Source organism: Mirounga leonina, unplaced genomic scaffold (assembly GCF_011800145.1).
Source record: "Mirounga leonina isolate KUSES-001 unplaced genomic scaffold, KU_Mleo_1.0 Mir_96, whole genome shotgun sequence".
NCBI classification, from domain to species: Eukaryota; Metazoa; Chordata; class Mammalia; order Carnivora; family Phocidae; genus Mirounga; species Mirounga leonina.
In genome coordinates, this window is record NW_023270871.1 from 4,622,552 (window position 1) to 4,641,139 (window position 18,588).

Below are 18,588 nucleotides of genomic sequence, written 5' to 3' on the forward strand. Positions count from 1 at the left end.
CAAAGATGTTCCTTCTAGATCTGGTCTTACTTAACAATTTTTATTTATTTAATTAGTTTCACATAGTGACAGTACTAGAGTTTAAAAATTTTTAAAAAGCCCAAAGGGCTAACACGAAATTGCTACAGGTTCCAAATAGAGACCTGAATTTTACCTGAATACTTCCAGGATCTAAAACTTGATGTGCCCAAAAGAAAAGGCATCTACAGTCCTGCACTACATGATTAAGCCCAGTCTCTAGAACAGCATTCACAATGTGCAAACAAACTCAAGACTCAGAAAATGAGGTATCGCTGGATCAATTATGTGATTAGAAAAGTTTTTCTTTCAAATAATGGAGATAAAGGTAAACATAAGCTTCTAATATAATTCCCGCTGTTGGATATTTGCTTGAGATAGAGACAAAGCATGCTTTCCCTTCTGACCTTTAGTTTCATCATAGAATCTTGGCTCATTTTATCCCCTCTTGCGTCGGGCACATCATCAATGCCAATTAGCTTGGCCTTGTATTTTACACCATCACCTTTGAATCTGGCCAAAAGATACTCATCTGTCTTTTCAGAGCCTGAGGGGGGAAAAAAAGAAAAATAGGATAAAATTTATAAATGTCTTTAAATATCATCCCCAGGTATGACCAAATACGTTCCAGAATCTCCAAATCTGAGTAGTATACATATTGGTTATATTACAGTTGCTCAAATATGCAATATTCTATCTTTATTCTTACTTCCTCTGAGTAAAATTGTATTCTGTAATACTGTATATGGTGTTGGGGTGGAGAGAAAATGAACTCTTAAAGGTGCAAAATGGACTGAATTATGGGAAACTTATGGGCCTGTGTGAGGTGGGATTTGGGGATATTCTTCACCATAATTTAAAAAATATTTTTAAGAGAAAATAAGGAGGATAGTGCTTTTTTTGATGAAAGAAAAATAAACTACTACACTCTTTACTAACATTTTAAACTGCCAATAAGGCAGAAGAAAATTATGAATAAATTCCTTTGAAAATCATTAAGATACTTATCTCATCTTTATAATCTCTTTTGCTTTCCTTAAAAAGACTGCAGTCATCTCCTTCCATAGCTAAAGTAGAATAGTAAAAGGCAGGCAAGCCACGGCATAGTCTCAAACTATGAATGATTAAGGACTCTGGCACTTTCTAGTGGTACTTCAGGTCAGGAGAACAAGGTCTAGTAAAATAAAGAGGTCAGTTTTTGAAAAACAGCTACTTCAGTAAAGCAAAGTGGTAAACAGGTTTACTGAAAGATAATCATCTAATAATTGAGAGTGGTGTTTATCAACTAAACAAGCTACCGTGAACGCTTCCCAGTGGGATCCAGTTGGTGCAATCACAGGATTCAGAGACATGTCTTATTATAAGTGGAGCAAGCTAATCTCTACCAAAGTCCAACTTCCCTGTTGAGGAGAACTTGAGAGTTGGCTGAGGCTGAAGTGAGGCAAGGGCCAGCTCTTACTTCGTTCACCTCAAACCTCACATTTCTTCACAGGTAAGCAACACTCGCTCCCCTCAGTGGCCTCCAGAGGATGTCTCCATACCTTTCTTTTTTTCCTTCTTTGATGGTGCTTTCGGTGCAGCCTGTGGGTCAGGCTGCCCGTTAGTTGTGCTTGTCTCTACTTCGTTAGACATGACAAGAAGGCAGACAGCGAACTCCAGCACCAGCAGACACGGAGTGACACCAGGCGATCCCCGAGGTCTCAAATGAACATAACCTACGACAGACACCTGTGGGCAGAGTTTAGAGGCATCATGAGATCGTAACACAGCAGACCCAGACGGTATGCTACTAGGCTTGCGACTCGTGATTTGCAGACTAATTTTGTTATTTCTCCCCTATTGGACTGAACTCTGAAGAGGAGCGGGTAGGACTGTTTCCTCTGTAGTTTCCAAAAGGGAAAGAGGGTGTTTACGAGGTTTTTCTTTAAGAATTGATATCTGGTAACATTTAATGATTACCTACCTAAGTAGTTTGTATTGGAATTGTGGCGTAAAAATCTAGTGTTAAAGGTAGGGATCAAAACATGTCACGGATACAAAAATAAGATTTCCTAGCAAAATACAAATACATTGGATGCTGAGTCTGAGATGATCGTGATTGGCATCTGAAATTGGACATTATAAATTCTGCTTCAAAAATTCATTTAATTGTAAAGGCAATGTCAAGAATAGAGTTAAAAATTTTATCTTATTCCCATTGACAAATATATATTTTTGACATGTTGTGATTCTGCATATGATTTCCAGGGCTATCTAAGCCCTATACAGGACAACGATTTTTGACATTAACATTTACAGGTATCAGGGGAAGAATGAGTTTATGGGATGTCTGTGGTGCAATTCACTGAGTGGAAATACTTTTAGGCTATTATTGAGTATTATTCTCCTCAAGGCAGTGGTGCCATGTGTTCTCATAAGACTCCCTTATGTATCATGGCAGGTAAAAAGGGAAAAACTTAGAGTCACTGTAAGCACACAGAAGTGAACTAATGTTTCAAAAATGTTCTTTCACCTCCCAGGAGTCAAAGTTTCTACACAGCTTCTGAGAGAGCGTTAACTGTCTACATGGACTGAAGACCAGAGGGAAGCAGGCATTCATAGTTTTATAAACCTGTTAAGACCACCCATGGACTGGCATACTCCTTCCACCCCAAAAAACTCTCTTAATTCTCTTTTTAAAGCACCCATTTATTTGAACTTTTTATTTTTTTAAGATTTTATTTATTTATTTAAGAGAGAGAGAGAGAGTACAAGTGTGGGGGGGGTGGCAGAGGGAGAGGGACAAGCAGACTCCCCACTGAGCAGGGAGCCCGATGTGGGGCTTGATCCTAGGACCCTGAGATCATGACCTGAGCCGAAGGCATATGCTTAATCGACTGAGCCACCCAGGCTCCCTATTTGAGCTTTTTAAATCCAAGGATCAAGTCTGCCACATGGAAATGTATGTTATTATCTAGATATGTAAAGTGTAAAAAGTAAGTCTTAACATTTTTTGCTTCTGTCAGCTTACATTGCCCCTTCCTGGCTTCGTAAATGTCAACATGCTTTCCTCAAGTTGCATACTTTATATCTGCCCCCGTGAGTCTTTAAATGGTCTTTATAGTCTTAATAGTCTTGAAAAACACATATATACAGAAATCTATGTGTGATTAATATTATCTGAATTATTTAATTTGGAGATTTAGTAGTTAATTGTGCTCAAAGACACCTGACTGGTAGGCAGCCAGGGAGACAGTCTCTTTACAGGTGAAAGTCTTATGCAGCAGAGGACTCAAAGCCCTATTTACTCAAGATTTAGTTGGGTGCCAGGTGCTAGTAGCCTTTTATGTGTTTTAACTACAAAAAATTCAGAGTAACCCCACGAGTATTATGATATAGTATTATTTCAGTTTTTCAGAGGGAAAGCCAAGGCACAGGGGTTTTAAATTATACAGCTGCTAAGTGGTAAAACCTGGTCTAACCCAGGCTGTCTGGCCCCAAGCCAGAGTTTCTCACGTGTTACACTGATGGATCTCCTCTGAGAAACCTCATACTAGCTACAGAGATGCTCTATTACACACATATAGTCACCCTTAAAAATATATGTCCAAAATTCTAAACCTTGAACCTTTGAATGTGGCCTTATTTGGGAAAAAGGTTTTTGTAATTGTCATTAAGGATCTTGAGTTGGGGTCATCCTGGGTTTGGGAGGGTCCTAAATCCTATAACAGATGTCCTTATAAAAGAAGGGCAAAGGGAGATTTGAGACAAAGAGCCACACAAAGGAGAAGGTAATGTGAATACACAAGTGAAAACTGGTTTGACATATCTACAAACCGGGAATGCCAAGGATTGCAAATGTCCACCAGAAGCTGGGAGAGAAGCACAGAACAGGTTCTCCTTCAGAGCCTCCAGAAGGAACAAACACTATTGACATCTTGATTTTGGGCTTCTGACCTCAAGACTGAGAGAGAATAGGTTTCTGTGTTTGAAGTCGACTAGTTTTTGGTGATTTGTTATGGCCACCCTAGGACACTAATACAACACCTCTATTTTGTATGCCTTGACTGATTTTTTTTTTTTTTAAGATTTTATTTATTTATTTGAGACAGAGAGCATGAGAGGGAGGAGGGTCAGAGGGAGAAGCAGACTCCCTGCCGAGCAGGGAGCCCGAAGCGGGACTCGATCCCGGGACTCCAGGATCATGACCTGAGCCGAAGGCAGTCGCTTAACCAACTGAGCCACCCAGGTGCCCTGCCTTGATTGATTTCAGTGGTTCCCAAGATTTGTTTCCTGGTGACACGATAAATCTCCTAGTCATAGCCACACTTCCAATTTCAGTAAGCTAATAATTATTTTCTTAATTTCAGAGAATTTATTCCAATTTTAGAGGATATTTGCCCATGTTAACAACATCAGGAGGTGACACTAAGCTCTGACCTAAGGAGATACAAGGACATGCATCCTCCTGCATCCTCACCTTCTCTCCACTGGGCCCTCTCCTTTATAAGTTGCTCAGATCTCATCTCAGAAATAAGGAAAACACTTCCCTATAACCCTCTAATCATCATCTCATGATCATTTCACGATTAAACATTTAAACTTGACAGTCTGCTACCCTCTCCTTTTTCATATTCCCTTCCTCTCAAAGGACTTGTTCATCTCAACACTACTCTCAGAAACTCAACTACAACTGCTGATGGGTGTCCTGACCAAATCCAATTACTTTACTGGTCAGCCTTTTGGGGTTATTTGGCTGTATGCATCAGACACCTATCCCCTTTCATGAGCCTTTTCCCTCCCTACCTTTTGCTCCCATAACAAACTCGATGCTCCCGTCCATGGCTTGCGTTTTCTGTATTGGAATGATCTGGATTCTTTTTTTTAATGATGAAGTTCTTCTAAATTTTAGAATAACATTGAAGCTTTCCTGCTTGGTCTTGTGGTGGTTTCCCTTGAGTTAGGACAAAGATTTAGATGTTTTTTGTTTTGTTTGTGAGATTCTTAAATATTCTGCCCCTTCTTATCTTCAATCTTCTTTCCTTTCACTTTTGTATAGCAACCTCAAGTTTTTCATTTCTTTCAGAGCATTATTTGCTTTTTGACTCTTTACCTTTTCAACTATGCCATTGGAATTGTTTTAAAGGTATTTGGTATCCCTTAATTATATCCTTCCACTGTTTAGGAATGAGCAGTTATAAGGGGCAAGGAAGAAAAAAAAAATAATAGAGAGAAAATGTTTCTTTAGCATGAATTCCCTGAAGAAAATGCACATCTATATCAGGTTGCAACAACCAAAGGTAGGTCTGCACTGCAGGCCATGCCATTTAAAACGTATCCTTGTTCTCTGAAATGATCAGAGAGTAGACTCTCCTCAAAAGCCCCAAGACTCAGAGATAAACTCCTTTATAAAGAAATGTTAAAGAGGTTTTTTGAAAGATTTTAGTAAAAGCATTTTTCCAGTATCCCATATACCAGACTGATAAACATTTACCTTTCTCCCAAGGTTAAAAGAGCAAATCTTCCCCATCACAGACTTTCCAAATGTCCAAGCTACCATCTGACATACAGTAGATGGAGGAAGTCTAGCTTCTAGACTCAGGTTCCTCTGTAGAGAATAATCAACTTAAACATGTAAAAGCTCAAATGCATAATTCTTCTAACAGTGTTACAGAATTATCCATTGTTCTCATAAAACCTTCAGCAGGTTTTATAATAAATTGTTTTTGGAAAGGGTTTGGACCTGGAAAAGGGATCTGGGGGCCAAAAGGTGCCCTATTATTTTCTTTGATTACTTTCCCAAATTAGGGGCAGTTTTTTAAAAAAAATTATCTAGATTGCATTAATCTCTGTGTTCTGTTTTAAAGTTCTAGTAAGGTAAAAGGTGTTCATAAGGCGGGAGAAGTGGATGTAGGACATCCAGAAAGCCTTCTTATTCCTTGGGTTTAGTCACATTAACTCTCCTGACCAAAAACCACAAAATTAATCAGGGAACACATGAAAGGGGTGTTTTCATAAAGCAGGGATTACAAATTAAAGCTCAAAAACATATTCAAAGGGTCACATAAACAGCTCCCCATCTAAACCTAGCTGGTTCTTCTTCCTAGTGGTGGGCTGTTTCCTGTGTCAGAAACTCAAGGAGAGGAATAAAAAGGCACAGCTGGAAAGAGAGGAAGCTCTGAAGCTATTGTAGATTCTTGACTCTTTCTTAAGGCCTAATATAGAACAACAAGTTGGGAAAGAAACTTTGCTAAGTCAAGAAAATTAGCTCCCCTTTGAGCACAGATACATAACTTGGATTCTGGACTTAACACAAACCTCCCTGAAAGAATGCAGGAACTTTCCCTTTCCATGGCACAAGAATCAGATGACTAGAAGAGATTTTGGAGCTTGCAACATCTTTTTTTCAGTTTCTGAGAAGGTTCTGAGAAATGTATACCAGAAGACTGCTTGAGTCATCTTATGACAAGTATATCCCTTGCACAAGAAAAAAAAAAATCTGCTAGTTTGTTTAGCCCTTAAAGTGGATTCATGCAAGACATCTAGTATTTAGAACCTGGAATATACCAAGTATAGGGATTAATGTGTATAGGGAGAAGTTTGGCTGGCACCTCCTTATTCTTGCTGGCACCCTTTCCTTCAGTAGGATTGTGTGGGTATCAGCAGTGCTAGTATTTAATGATTCCAGGGTTCTCAACAATATCCTGACACATGTGTCCCCCCTCTCTCCCAGGCAATCTTCCTACCCTTATTATACACAGCAGAGAGAAATTTGCTTGGTCAGTCTCAAAATGCTGGTAAAAGGAATAACTTAAGGACTTACTTAATGGTAGCCCCATTCCACAAATGGTAGAGAATCTGTTATTATGCTAAGGAGGAGGGGACAAACACTTTACCTACCAAGCCCTTGAAACACTTACCTTGACAGCTCTGTGAAATAAAATGGGTCTATTTTATGAGTAAGTTAAGGGACTCAGTAAGACAAAATCAAATCAATCATTAATAAGTCGTTAGGCTCAAAATTAAACATGATCTGCGTTCCCTTGTCTCCTATAGAAGCTGGTGGCTCTTATCTTTTTGAAAAAAATCACACTGATTCTAACCTATGTTTTCTAAGCTGCTTTTAAAGTCCTCATCCCACTGACTTGAACATACCAGTTAACTTTTCAGAAAGAGTCACATAAAATGGACACAGGAAAGAGTGATAAGAAGAGTCATGAACAAAGCAACATAAACATCTTTGCTAGAGTGTCCAGTACTTTGTACTTGTCAGAAAATATGTTCCCTTGTCCTTTGGAACTTTATGTCTGTCTCAGTTGAGGTACTGCATTAGGACACGTGAAATATTAACCTCTAAGGCAGATGTCGGAGTCCAAGAGGGCAGCAAGCTGCCTTCACCACTATTTCCCAAGTAACCTTTTGAGAATAAGGGATGTTGCCAGAAATGATACAGCGAAATTAAACTTTCTGATACTTGGTGTAAAGCCTTTCTCCTCTAAACTGTTTGGAATCTTATGCTTTTAGGGAAGGCTTACTCTATTCAGCAAAGGCCCAGTGCAACAGACAGGAAGATTTTTGCAACCTGTTTAATTGGGGAAATGAGACCATGTTAATGCACCCTGAAAAGGAATCCTTAGGAGATTTTCTTGTAAGTGTCAGCACTTAAAAGAAAAGGTGGGGGCCTCAGGAACAAAACACGCCTGAGTCAAGGAGATCTACACCAGTTATGCATTGACAGAGAGCGTTCTTCATTGCTATGAACCCTTGGAAAGCATGCTCTAGGACCTAAAGGACTGAACCGAGAAGCTTTTCCCTGTCTTTGGAACCAAGTCAGACCAAGAGTGCCCCAAACAGTTAATTTTAGGTAGACGTAGAACAGCAGAACTGCTAAGGGTTGAGGCTTGGGCGGGTCTTACACACTTTTGCCATTTCCTAGCTCTGCACCTCAAGGCAACTTATCTAATAGTCACGTATGTAAAATGGGAATACAGTTTGCAGAGTTGTTACCAGAAGCCTCACAGCCTACTGTACAGAAAGTGCTCAATGAAAGGTGGCTGTGATGAAATCAAAGCTGTGTCTCACACGCTGTGTCCTGTGTGGTCTTATGTTGCATCCAACATTGCTTTTCCACAGCAATTGTTTAAACAATTTCAGAACAACGAGGACCAACAAGTAAACAGCTAGCAAGGACACACAGAGAAGGATGTAGTGCTTTAACCAATAAGGCCCAGGTGAAAAAGTGAGAGTGTTTGCCAGTGGTAGAGCCCCTCCTATTCAACTCTGGCTTCTGAATCTACTCCGAGCCACCCAGAGACTCTGAGTCAAATCCAAGCCTACATCATTACCATTGGCAGTTTAGAGGGTCTACCTCATATCACCCGGGGAATTTTTTACTGGAGAGCTCCTAAAAAGATGTCCATGCTACACGCAGATCGATTAGATCCCAATCTCTGGAGCAAGAGACACAGACTCCAATATATCTTAAAGATTCCCAGGTAATTCTAATGTACCAACAAGTCTGAGTTCCAACCATCTACTTCCATGATGACCCTTTGTCCCCTTAAAGAAATACCAAGTGGTTAGACTTTGAGCTGGAAGAAACCTAGGGAATCATCAGTCACACCCTTTCATTACTAAAGATTAGGAAACTGAGGGCAAGAAAGAATGTGTAACTTGTCTATCATTAAACAGCTGGTTGGGATGGAGCTGGTGTCAAGAGAAATCTAGATCCTAACATGAGGCTCTACTGTCCTCTTCCTAGAGATTATATGTGTCACTTTTTAAAAACCATTTTTTAAGAAGACTGTGCTAAACCCATTATGTACAGACTGAACCAAGAGTACGTTCCATGTAGTAGACAGAGCAAGCACAGAACAGGAAGATAGCCTAGCAGAATTTAATTTTATAGATGTTTTCTGAACCAAAACAGAAAAAGGACTTTATGTGATCTAATCACACATTGTCACTGGATTCTTCTTTTACCTAGGAAGCTGGAGTCCTTTTTGGTGAAACTGGCTTATTAATGTTGATTTGGCTGCTTGGAAGAAACTTTTGGCTAGGCTTGAGTTGCAGCTCACAGATCAAAGAATTCAAATTCATTTTAGTACATTCTCTACCGTTCAGTGTGTGGCCTTTTCTTTTCCTTTTTTTTTTAAGCATGACAGGAAGTTTGACTTCTTGCGTTGGCAACTTTCAATATTTTTGACTCATTATGCCCTCTCTTAATTTTTGTACGCACCACACCCATTTTGTTTTTAAAATAAGTTATTAGGAATATCTCCTACTGGAGCCTAAAAAATAGTCATCATAATAAATAGCGTTTGGGAGAGCTTAAGCTTTAAAAGAGAGCTTAATGCTATCCAGATGAGGGTCCATTCTCTAGACTGGGCAATGCAAGCTGTTCACTAGGAATGTCTGAAATTGTTCACAAGTTGAACTGAAGTATTAAGTTTACGCTCAATTTTACAATCATATTACTCAGTTGTTTCAGTACAATGACTATTCAGTTAGAGTACTTAAGTCTTTAGAGTCAGAAAAAGAAGAAAGTGTGAATTCATAATCAAAGTATGCTCTTGCCTCTTGGGAAAGCTGGGTACAAGTTAGTATGCTGGCATGAACAAAGACATGCACAGAGCGCTGAGTCTAGACCCTTCTTTACACTTCTTCAACTCTAAAAAAGACTATAGCGTTGGAATATCCCTGTGGTCTTTTGACCATGTGGAATTCTTGTGCACATGGACAAACGAGGCTTGGAATTGCGTTAATTGACATGAGAGAGTATACCTATCTCAACTGTAACATCCCAGGCAATCCTTCCACCCCAGTTCTTGAGCATCACCTCCTCTAGCTTAGACCGAACACAGAGGAAAAACGGGAATCTGACTTTATCCTTTAACTCACTTCTACAAAGGGAAGGAAGTGACATTGAAAGTTCAGAGATTTGAAAATCATGTTTCTGCCATTGTTTTACATTGCTGGCATTGGATCATTTGGGTTATACTCTACCATGGTGCCCTTGGCCCCAGTAACCATCTGGACATGGCTCAACTAGCTATGTTACGTGTGCTCTGTATATCTCAAGTGAGCTGGGCAGGGCAATGCAGCAGACACAACTTGACATGGAAAAGAGAATGGGAGATTTCTGGTCTAGTGTACATTGTGCTTCAGCCTGCATTTATCAGAGCGCCGCATTTGGGGATGCCTGGGCCCTGGTTCCCCTAACAATGTGGTATTTGTTTCCTTATCTGCTCTTGTCTCATTTGTACTTACACCTCAGGAGCCATGTGGGGGAGAGAGATGGGCAAGGTAATGACTGCATCCTTGAGTCAAGTTTATAATATTAAGTACCAACTTGAACCACCTTATTAGCTGTTGCTTTTTCTATTAGAGAGCTATCAAGTCACCTATGGAAGAAGCCATGAGTGATTCCCATTCATTCTGAGGAAAATCTATTTGGAATTCATTGTTCTGGGAGAGAGAATAATATGGCTTTTTGTGGGGGCCATACACCTTGGGCTTTAGGCTCAAAGGTAGCTGGCAATATGGTGGGCCAATCTGTAGAGCAAGCCAAGACATTTTTGGGAAATGGCCAATGGACCAAAGTGGTCAACATGGGGCAGATGTGTGTGTTTGGGGGTAGGGATGAAGGGAAAACTCTTTATGGCTGAGGAATGCGTATTCAGTGAGTAGTCTACACTAAAGACCTGGGCTGAAATGTCAGGGTTCCCACCTAACCCAGCCAAGAAGATACTTCCACACCAAGGGCTTGCTTCAGTGGAGAAAACCTGGCATGTTTTGGTGGTGGCACAGTAGCCTGCACCAAGGGGCTGTCATAAGGCTGGGGACACCATGCTGAAGTGACAGTGACAGAAAGGGACCGTTGTGGAGTTTGCTATTTTAAGTTATGAAGTGATAGTAACCAGAAAGTATGCTGAAAAAACATGTGGAAGGAATAAGATTTTTAAAAGCTGAAGTGTTGATAGATAATTGGAATGGGCAAATGGAATAAATCAGCTTTAAAATTTGAATTTAGAAGAACTCAGTTGTGTACTATTAAATGGGAAAGTAGGATACTATATTTCAGTCTGCTTTCCTCTCATCCTAAAGCCAAGGGAAGAGGGTATTCTAAAGAACGAACAACTTGCATGAACAATTTTAGGGTTTTAAATATAAAAAAAATACCACTGCTAACATGGAAGCCTCTAGAAATTTTCTATTTCAGAGCCTTTGGGGCAGTGATTTGAGGAGAAGCATTATGCAACTGGTACAAAAACACAGTAAACATATGATTTTTACTTTGAATTTGGCATTTAAATGTATAACAGGTATTATGCTTGACCCTTGCAGGAAAAAAGTAGCCCAAAAGCTAATGAACTGGGGTGAGGGAAAAGGACTGTCATTGTACCATTTGATTCCTAGGCCAATACACTGACACTATTCATACCTTTTTCAACAGTCTTCCCTCACATATACGTATACTTACCCAAACTGACCAGCAAGTATTTCATTTTTTTCAAGTCTAGTCTTGCCGAGTTAGGTTAGCTACCGAAATGAAAGCCAATTTTAAAATAAACCATAGAAATGAATCTTAGTTTGTGTCCTAGAACACACATCAAGTTGTGCTTTCTTGTTCCCATATGAAATAATCCTGAATTAAGTCAAAATGGGTGTACAGCATATCTAGCATGTGGACATCAGGATACAATAGTTTTTTTTTTTCATTTGAGCCCTTCACCTATGATACTTACGCATATAAATCCTAATCGTTAAACACAGTCCACTTTCTACTCTAGTACCGTTTTAATAGTCATCTTGAAAGTCTACGTGGACGTTAGAAGAGCTAAAGAAGGCATGTTATTTAGAACCATCTGCATTTTAAACATCAGTAAGAATGAAGAGCCACGGACTCTAGTAGAATTATTTTATGATCTACTACAGCAGAGCACTTTAAAAGCAAGCAGGTAATCTTAAACTTTTCCTCTTCCAAGGCAAGAAACATTGCCTGATATTCGGTTTCTTCTTTAATAGCCTGGCTGAATTATATTAAATCCCAATGTGGTTTTCCTTTTCAGGCAGAGGCCCACATTTATATAATCCTCAAAGCCAGTGTTTGAGTGTTTCTGTACCTTTCCACAACTCATGTTTCAGAGACAAGCTGTGTTTTGAAGAGCTTAAAGGAACGAGAATCCAGCTGCCTTGTACCATCAGCACAGAAGAGTCAAACCGTGGTGTGTGTCATAATTGTATATGGACAGGCGGGACTTCTTTTTCTGTGTCTGTACATAGACAAAACTATGAAAAAAAGTTCATATAGCTATGTAGACACAACACAACATCAGTTTAAGTTATCTTACCCTAATATGTTATCTCTGGGTTCTAGGTGGCCTTTCCAGGAGAATATGTCCTTTGTTTTAGGGTCCAACACACCCTTAGAGTTGGCATTAACCTTCCACGAGAAACCTGCCATTGGCTCACATTTCCACGTCTGATAGGATCTTTTCTAGTTGGGCCAGATATCCACCTCTGACAGGGCATTTGCGCTTCATCTCTAAGAATGATGGTGGCCTTGCTAACCTCCATGGTTAAGAATATATATGTTTTTAAAACTACTTTTTGTTATCTGTGTGCTTGATATATCAATTACCATTTTATGGGTGGTTCTTCATAACTTAGCTGATTTCCCTTAGAAAAGACTTGGTTGCTTTTAAATAAGATGAAGACAAAAAGAGTCAATTACAAAATAAAAAGAGACTTTCTATTTATTTGTCAAATTTCAGGTCTGCATAGTACCAGCAACCTGATAACCAGCCCTCTCCCCTCTGGATACCAGTGCTCTACCGCACTGAAGTTTACAAAGTTCCAGAATGCTATCTAAAAGGCCAGGGAACTCTTCTGGGAGAAATAAGAATACAGGCTCATTTGCTTATTTCTTGGTTGCTGACCAAATTAGATAGGTTAACAGATAAGAAATCCCTAGGTAACTTCAGTTTCTGGTAGACAAGGAGAAAGGTGAATCTGCCAACTTGTTTTCTCGCTTCTTGAGGTGATATACTAAAACTACCCAAGTGTGGAAAATTTAGGTGGCAGGATCCAAAAAAGGTCCTGAAATAGCTAGACTACCTGCTTGGAAACTGTGTATATCTACAAATACTCCAAGAAGCTGCTAAAGAGTAAGCACAAGACGGCAAAAATGCACACGTACCGTCGAGCTAAAGTTCGCACTCTGTCATTATTCTTTCATCTTTTCGGAAATGGTATTGGACCAAGTAAGTAGTGCTAATAAATAAGTGCATTTTAAGGTAGTACATTAACCCATGCTAAAGGAGGCAGATTTGGGATTTTAGCTGCTGCACAGTTGAAGGAACTACATCAAACAATAAATGATCCCACTGTATTGAAATATCTGCATAAGGTCTTTGCGCAGCACAGATAGATGAGCATAGGAAGTTCCAATTGCAATTAGAAAGCCTACCGCTTAATGTCAGACTTTTGCTTATAAAGTCTAAGCACGTGAGACAGGTTTTGTTTCATGAACTCTATAAATCTAAGTAAATGTAACCAAAATTATGCCTGTTAGAATCATGTAAGTCATCACCTCCCTTCCACAAAAGCAGCTAGATATCTACCTTAGGAATCATGAAGCACAGTCAGCAAGTTTGGAAAAGTAATTCAAAGAGTCTTGTATCTACTAGAACCTTCGGGAAAAAGCCACCCCTATGTGGTCCCAAACATTAAACAATGTTCCCAATCCAAGAAGGCTTCAGACAGTCAATTTCCATACTACCTTTGGCAAGTCATTGAAGTGACTTCCACCAATAAGATTAAAATGGATGGTGGTGTTTCAGAGAACTAAGTGTACTTACAAAATGAAGACACAACTTACTCATCTTCTTCCTTAGTTATAGTAATCAAAGAACACAAGGAAAAGACCTCGAATATCACCTTAATCTACAGATTTAAAGAAAAGTTTACTCTAGGAATTAAAAAGTGACTTTGAAGATTTTCTAGCTTACATATTCTACTGGGTTGCTTTCTTACATCATCTTTTCTGACATTTAAATCATTACAGGGCTGGGGGAAGGGACAAAAAATCAAGTTGTTTTGATTTGCTGCATAAAAACAGGATACCTAAGAAAGTTATCCTGGTTATGTCATTAGACAACATTTCCAAACGCTTGAGTCTTGAATATTTCATTTACTTTTTTTTTTTCTTTTTAAGATAAGCTCCTGAGGTGGCATTAACCCCTGACTTCGAGGAACCTTAGAAAAGTGCTATTTTTTCCCCAAACACAGTATGATTTTGTTTGTTTCACTTTTGATCTAGTTATTATTTGATCTAGTTACTATTCTAGATACTATTGATCTAGTTATTATATTAAAATACAAGATTGAAGAAGTAATTAGTGTCTTAACTTTATATTTATGTGAAGTAATAGTCAATGTAATATGCTGTTTCTTATAAACCTCTACTGCTAGCCTGATAAACAACTCAGTTTGGATATTTTAAAAGGCAATAAATAAATTAACTAAACAAGTCATCAATTCATATAGTGCCAAAGGAATTGCTACTTCCCCAAAGGGGCTTAACTTATTTGAGATGATAAATTTATATACTAGGACAATCTAGTTTTTCTGGTTTTCTAGACTATAAAGACTCATTTATTGGATCTATCTCTGTGTCCTTTAAAATGTGTTATTCAAAATCATTTCCAGCTGCAGATAGCTTCCGTGTGAATCTAATGCTGGTTAACCCTCTACTCCTGCCATGTTAAATGAATATGATTTAAGTTAAGAGCGAGATTACTACTATCTAATAGTTATGCTAAAAACTTCTGAAGTATATTCTGTTTTCAATTTATCAGAGCTTTGACTAGACATTGTGTCAAGTGTTTTTCCTTTGCATTAAGTTATTACTCATATACCTGCCTAGCACTCAGAGACCCAAGGATCCTTTAAACCTTTTTTTTAAAGCAAGAAGTTGGTAAAAAAAAAACACACAAAAATCTGACTTACCACAGGAGACTTTCCCAGAATGAGCAGATGGAATGAGAATTCTTCCTTCTCCCAGGCCTCTTAAATGCACACCATCTGTATTTGGCATTTTTTAAGATGATAAAACATGGGCGTGCTACTTGCGTCTATAGTTCTAGCATAAGATGAACTAGCAGCAACGATTGCTTATCACACGCCACTTTGCTGGGCTTTCACCGAGACCTCCCAGTCCATTATGAGATATTCCTATTTTTATTGAACTACAAAAAGGCTTCTGGTTAGCCTACACAGGAATGTCAACATCAATGACTCACTGTAAAGGAAGTTTCCCTGGTTCATAAGAAATGTAGTATTTAAGCAACATGTTCCATTAGCTTTTAGAGCAATCTCGTCTAGTCTCTGAACTAGTAATGACCTGTTGCAAAATTCTGTGCCTGCTAAGTAATTGACACTTAAATACTACGGCAACCGTGGGATGGATATAAGTGATTAGATTGGTGCTCCATGTGTAGCCTCTCTTTATTATCCCTATTATAGTCATTAAATAAATGTAACTCAAGCCGGTCCTAGAAGCTTTGGACAGATTCATGGTGGCATCTGCTATTTTCTGGTCTTAGAATAGTAGGCATTTTTAGCATCAGAGAATGTAATTAGATCATTCATTTCCTCAGCTGAACTCTATAGCCCTGTGCAAAGACAAGTCTTCTTTGAAAGCCACTATTAAGTTCCTAATCCAATCTTTATTAAAAAGACTCAATATTGTAGACAAGGAGGTTAAAACAAATCCTCAAAAAAACTAATGATCAAGCCCTTCTACACCCCACAGATGCCTTCTAGTGCAGCAAAGTCTGAAATTAGGAATGTTTATAGTTGTAACGTTTTTGTTTTGTTTTTTAAACTAGGATGCACTCGTTAACGAACTATAGAAACATGCAGATAATGAATCCACCAAAGAAAATAGTAAGAGAAACAACACCAAGGGACTAAATTTTCTTAGTCCCACTAACATAAGTAAAGTTCTACTTTTAGGGCTATCAGAAGTGGATGCGATTGAAATTTCTGAGGGTCAATCTCTTCAGTGTTGAGGTTCCCTTCCCTAAGTTCCATTCTACATTTGCACCTTCATCTAAGAAAGTCCCTTTTTTAAAAAGGTAAAAACAAATGCCTTTCCTTTTGACTCTGAAAAGCCTGTCATCTATCTCACACCGTGCCTAGCCAGAGTGACTACACAAAGGGGAAGTCATTGGCTACCCTAGATTTTGCCCTGAAATCATGCTATTAGAAGATTAAGAAGGCTTTTGAATACTGACAGCTTTTTTGAAAATTTCTTCTCCTTCTTCTTCTTATTTTATTCAGAGCATATGGGGTTTGGTGATTAATCTCTGTTCAAAACCACTGTAATTTAGAGATTGAAAATGAAGTTTACCCCCGAATGCAAGCTAATTCATGTAACAAATCTATGTCCCTAGCATGTGCCAGGCACTCTTCTAGAGCTTGTCAGTGAGCAAAATAAAGATCTATTCCTATGTAGGGTTTGCCCTCTAGCAGGGAAACACATAAAGGGATTACAGTCTTTCAGAAGGTGATATATGTCCTGGATAAAAAGAGAGCAGAGTGGATTGAAAGTACAGGGTTGGTGATGGCTTAAACAGGTTTCTTAGGAACACAGAAGGAATACCATATTTTTATGAGTTAAATTTATTGGATGTTTATTATATGCCAGGTGTGATGTGTGATGTATGATGCTAAACCTCTCTCATTTAATTCTCTGGGGGAAGTATCATCATCCCTACCTGACGGGAGAGAAGGTGAAGTACAAAAGTCAACCAACCCACTAAAAATCCCACAGGTCTAATACATACGCTCTTAACTCCTTTTTAAAGAATTATACAAGCAAAAAGAGAGAAATAACTCAGTTCTTCAGATTGGACGAATGTGAATTAGCCAGAAAACACTTTCAGGAAAGAGGAATTGATAGCAGTGAGTAAAGGATATTTATGTCAGCTTGGCTAGAATACAGGACCTTGCTGGGTGATACGAGGGGAAAAGGTGGAAAGTTGGGTCAAACTGGATTAGAGTGAATTTTCAGAGGTACATTTTGTCTAGACGGTACTGGGCAGACTTTGAGGTTTTGAGCAATGGTGTGGAGGCTGGGGTGGTGACAAATCTGGGTATGGACCATGGCATCAAAGAGTCACATCGCTTTGTAGTATGATCATTGCATGAACTTGCCACTGGGAGTGATTCAACACTGCTGGGTTTTTCATTTAAATACTTGGCTAATCTTTTGGAAACAAAGCCTTTTAATTGAAAGGTTAAGGTCTAACAATCTCAAATGTCAGATCCAAGGTTATCTAATCTTGTGAAACTATGATGCCCGGTGACCCTCAAACTTCAAAAAACCAAGTGTTCCAAAGGTGGCTTAAAAAAAAAAAATCAAAGGCCATTATGTCTTATAACCTTCATTCTAAGATCCATTTTACCCTAAACACAGAATTTCCATAATGTGAGTTTTCTAAAAGCTGATGTAAGTGAATTGGTATTTTGAAATATGACCACCTAAAGGAATATCCTTTATAAAAGGCAGCTACCGACTAAAATAGTCCACATCATTATAGCTCCTTGTTTGAAGCAAGATATATAGCATTTCCCCATTTTATATACGTTCTCCATATAACTTGAAAGACTAGGAAGGTCAGTACCAAGGAAATGCTGGTTAAGAAGGGAACGAGCAGGGGGAGAGATTTCTGCTTTTTATGCATTTAGAATAGTGATATTAGGGTGACATGTGCCTTTCTGCATTTTTTAAATTAAGTTCCTTAGAGACAAGCTAATTTGCCAGATAGCAATATTTAAAATGTAGGTAAATCTACAGTCTACCTTGGGCTAGAGATAGAATCATGAGGGTGCTTTAGAATTCAGTCATGTGAAATTAAACTCAAAAGCTAAGAGAACTCACAAAGTGAACACGCACACGTCTAAAACATATAGAATGCTGCTCACTGTAAACTTTGAACTATTGACTTGGACATCATTCATCATTCATTGATACTTGCCTCTCCAAAGTTATTGAGAAAAACTCCTGATATATTAAAAAATGAACAGTAAGTTTAGATCAAATGGTCACTAGGATTCGAAAAAAATCTTTAATGCTGGTTTTTTAAAACTTGGTCAGTGTATGGTCTGTTGTTGGTTTTTAGGCTGTTTTCCTTGGACCCAATGGGGTCTGTGGAACACTAATGAATTGGCAACCCAATTTAGGCATTTAAAAAGCCTAATGGATATCACATCCTTACCCATATTACAGTGGCATTATGCTAATTAAAAAAAAACCAGGTTTCTTTTGATTTTGGCAGAAATTGTGTTAAGTCAAAGGGATAACCTTAATTATCCAGTGCTTGAGCCGAAGTTTTCATTTATTTCTTCCATTTTTATTAGTTTTTTTTAAGGAAACAGTTTAGTGGCAACTTTAAAAAAAAGAAAGAGAAGGAGAATAAGAAGCTGTCCTTGGGTGAAGTATCAGGTTGAAAACTATCCACCACTACGATAATTACTAGCCAGGTGATTATACCCATCGGGTTAGATCGATGTATGAGCTAT

At 38.6% G+C, this 18,588-nt stretch overlaps 1 protein-coding gene across 9 annotated transcripts in view; it reads right to left on the bottom strand.

The window, feature by feature from the left end:
- Positions 1-18,588, bottom strand: part of LOC118006403 (disabled homolog 2) — a 49,373-nt gene that overhangs the window by 20,060 nt on the left and 10,725 nt on the right. For 5 of the 9 annotated variants that reach the window (XM_034999045.1, XM_034999041.1, XM_034999037.1 and 2 more), the window contains 2 exons: positions 1,560-1,746; positions 426-565 (listed from right to left, as the gene is read on the bottom strand). In XM_034999045.1, the coding sequence (XP_034854936.1) occupies positions 426-565; positions 1,560-1,650 (231 nt within the window). In that variant the 5' untranslated portion in view covers positions 1,651-1,746. Of the gene's footprint in view, positions 1-425; positions 566-1,559; positions 1,747-4,803; positions 4,918-12,122; positions 14,131-15,009; positions 16,883-18,588 lie in introns of those variants that run through there. The other 4 variants (XM_034999043.1, XM_034999042.1, XM_034999039.1 and 1 more) reach the window with 4 other exon arrangements.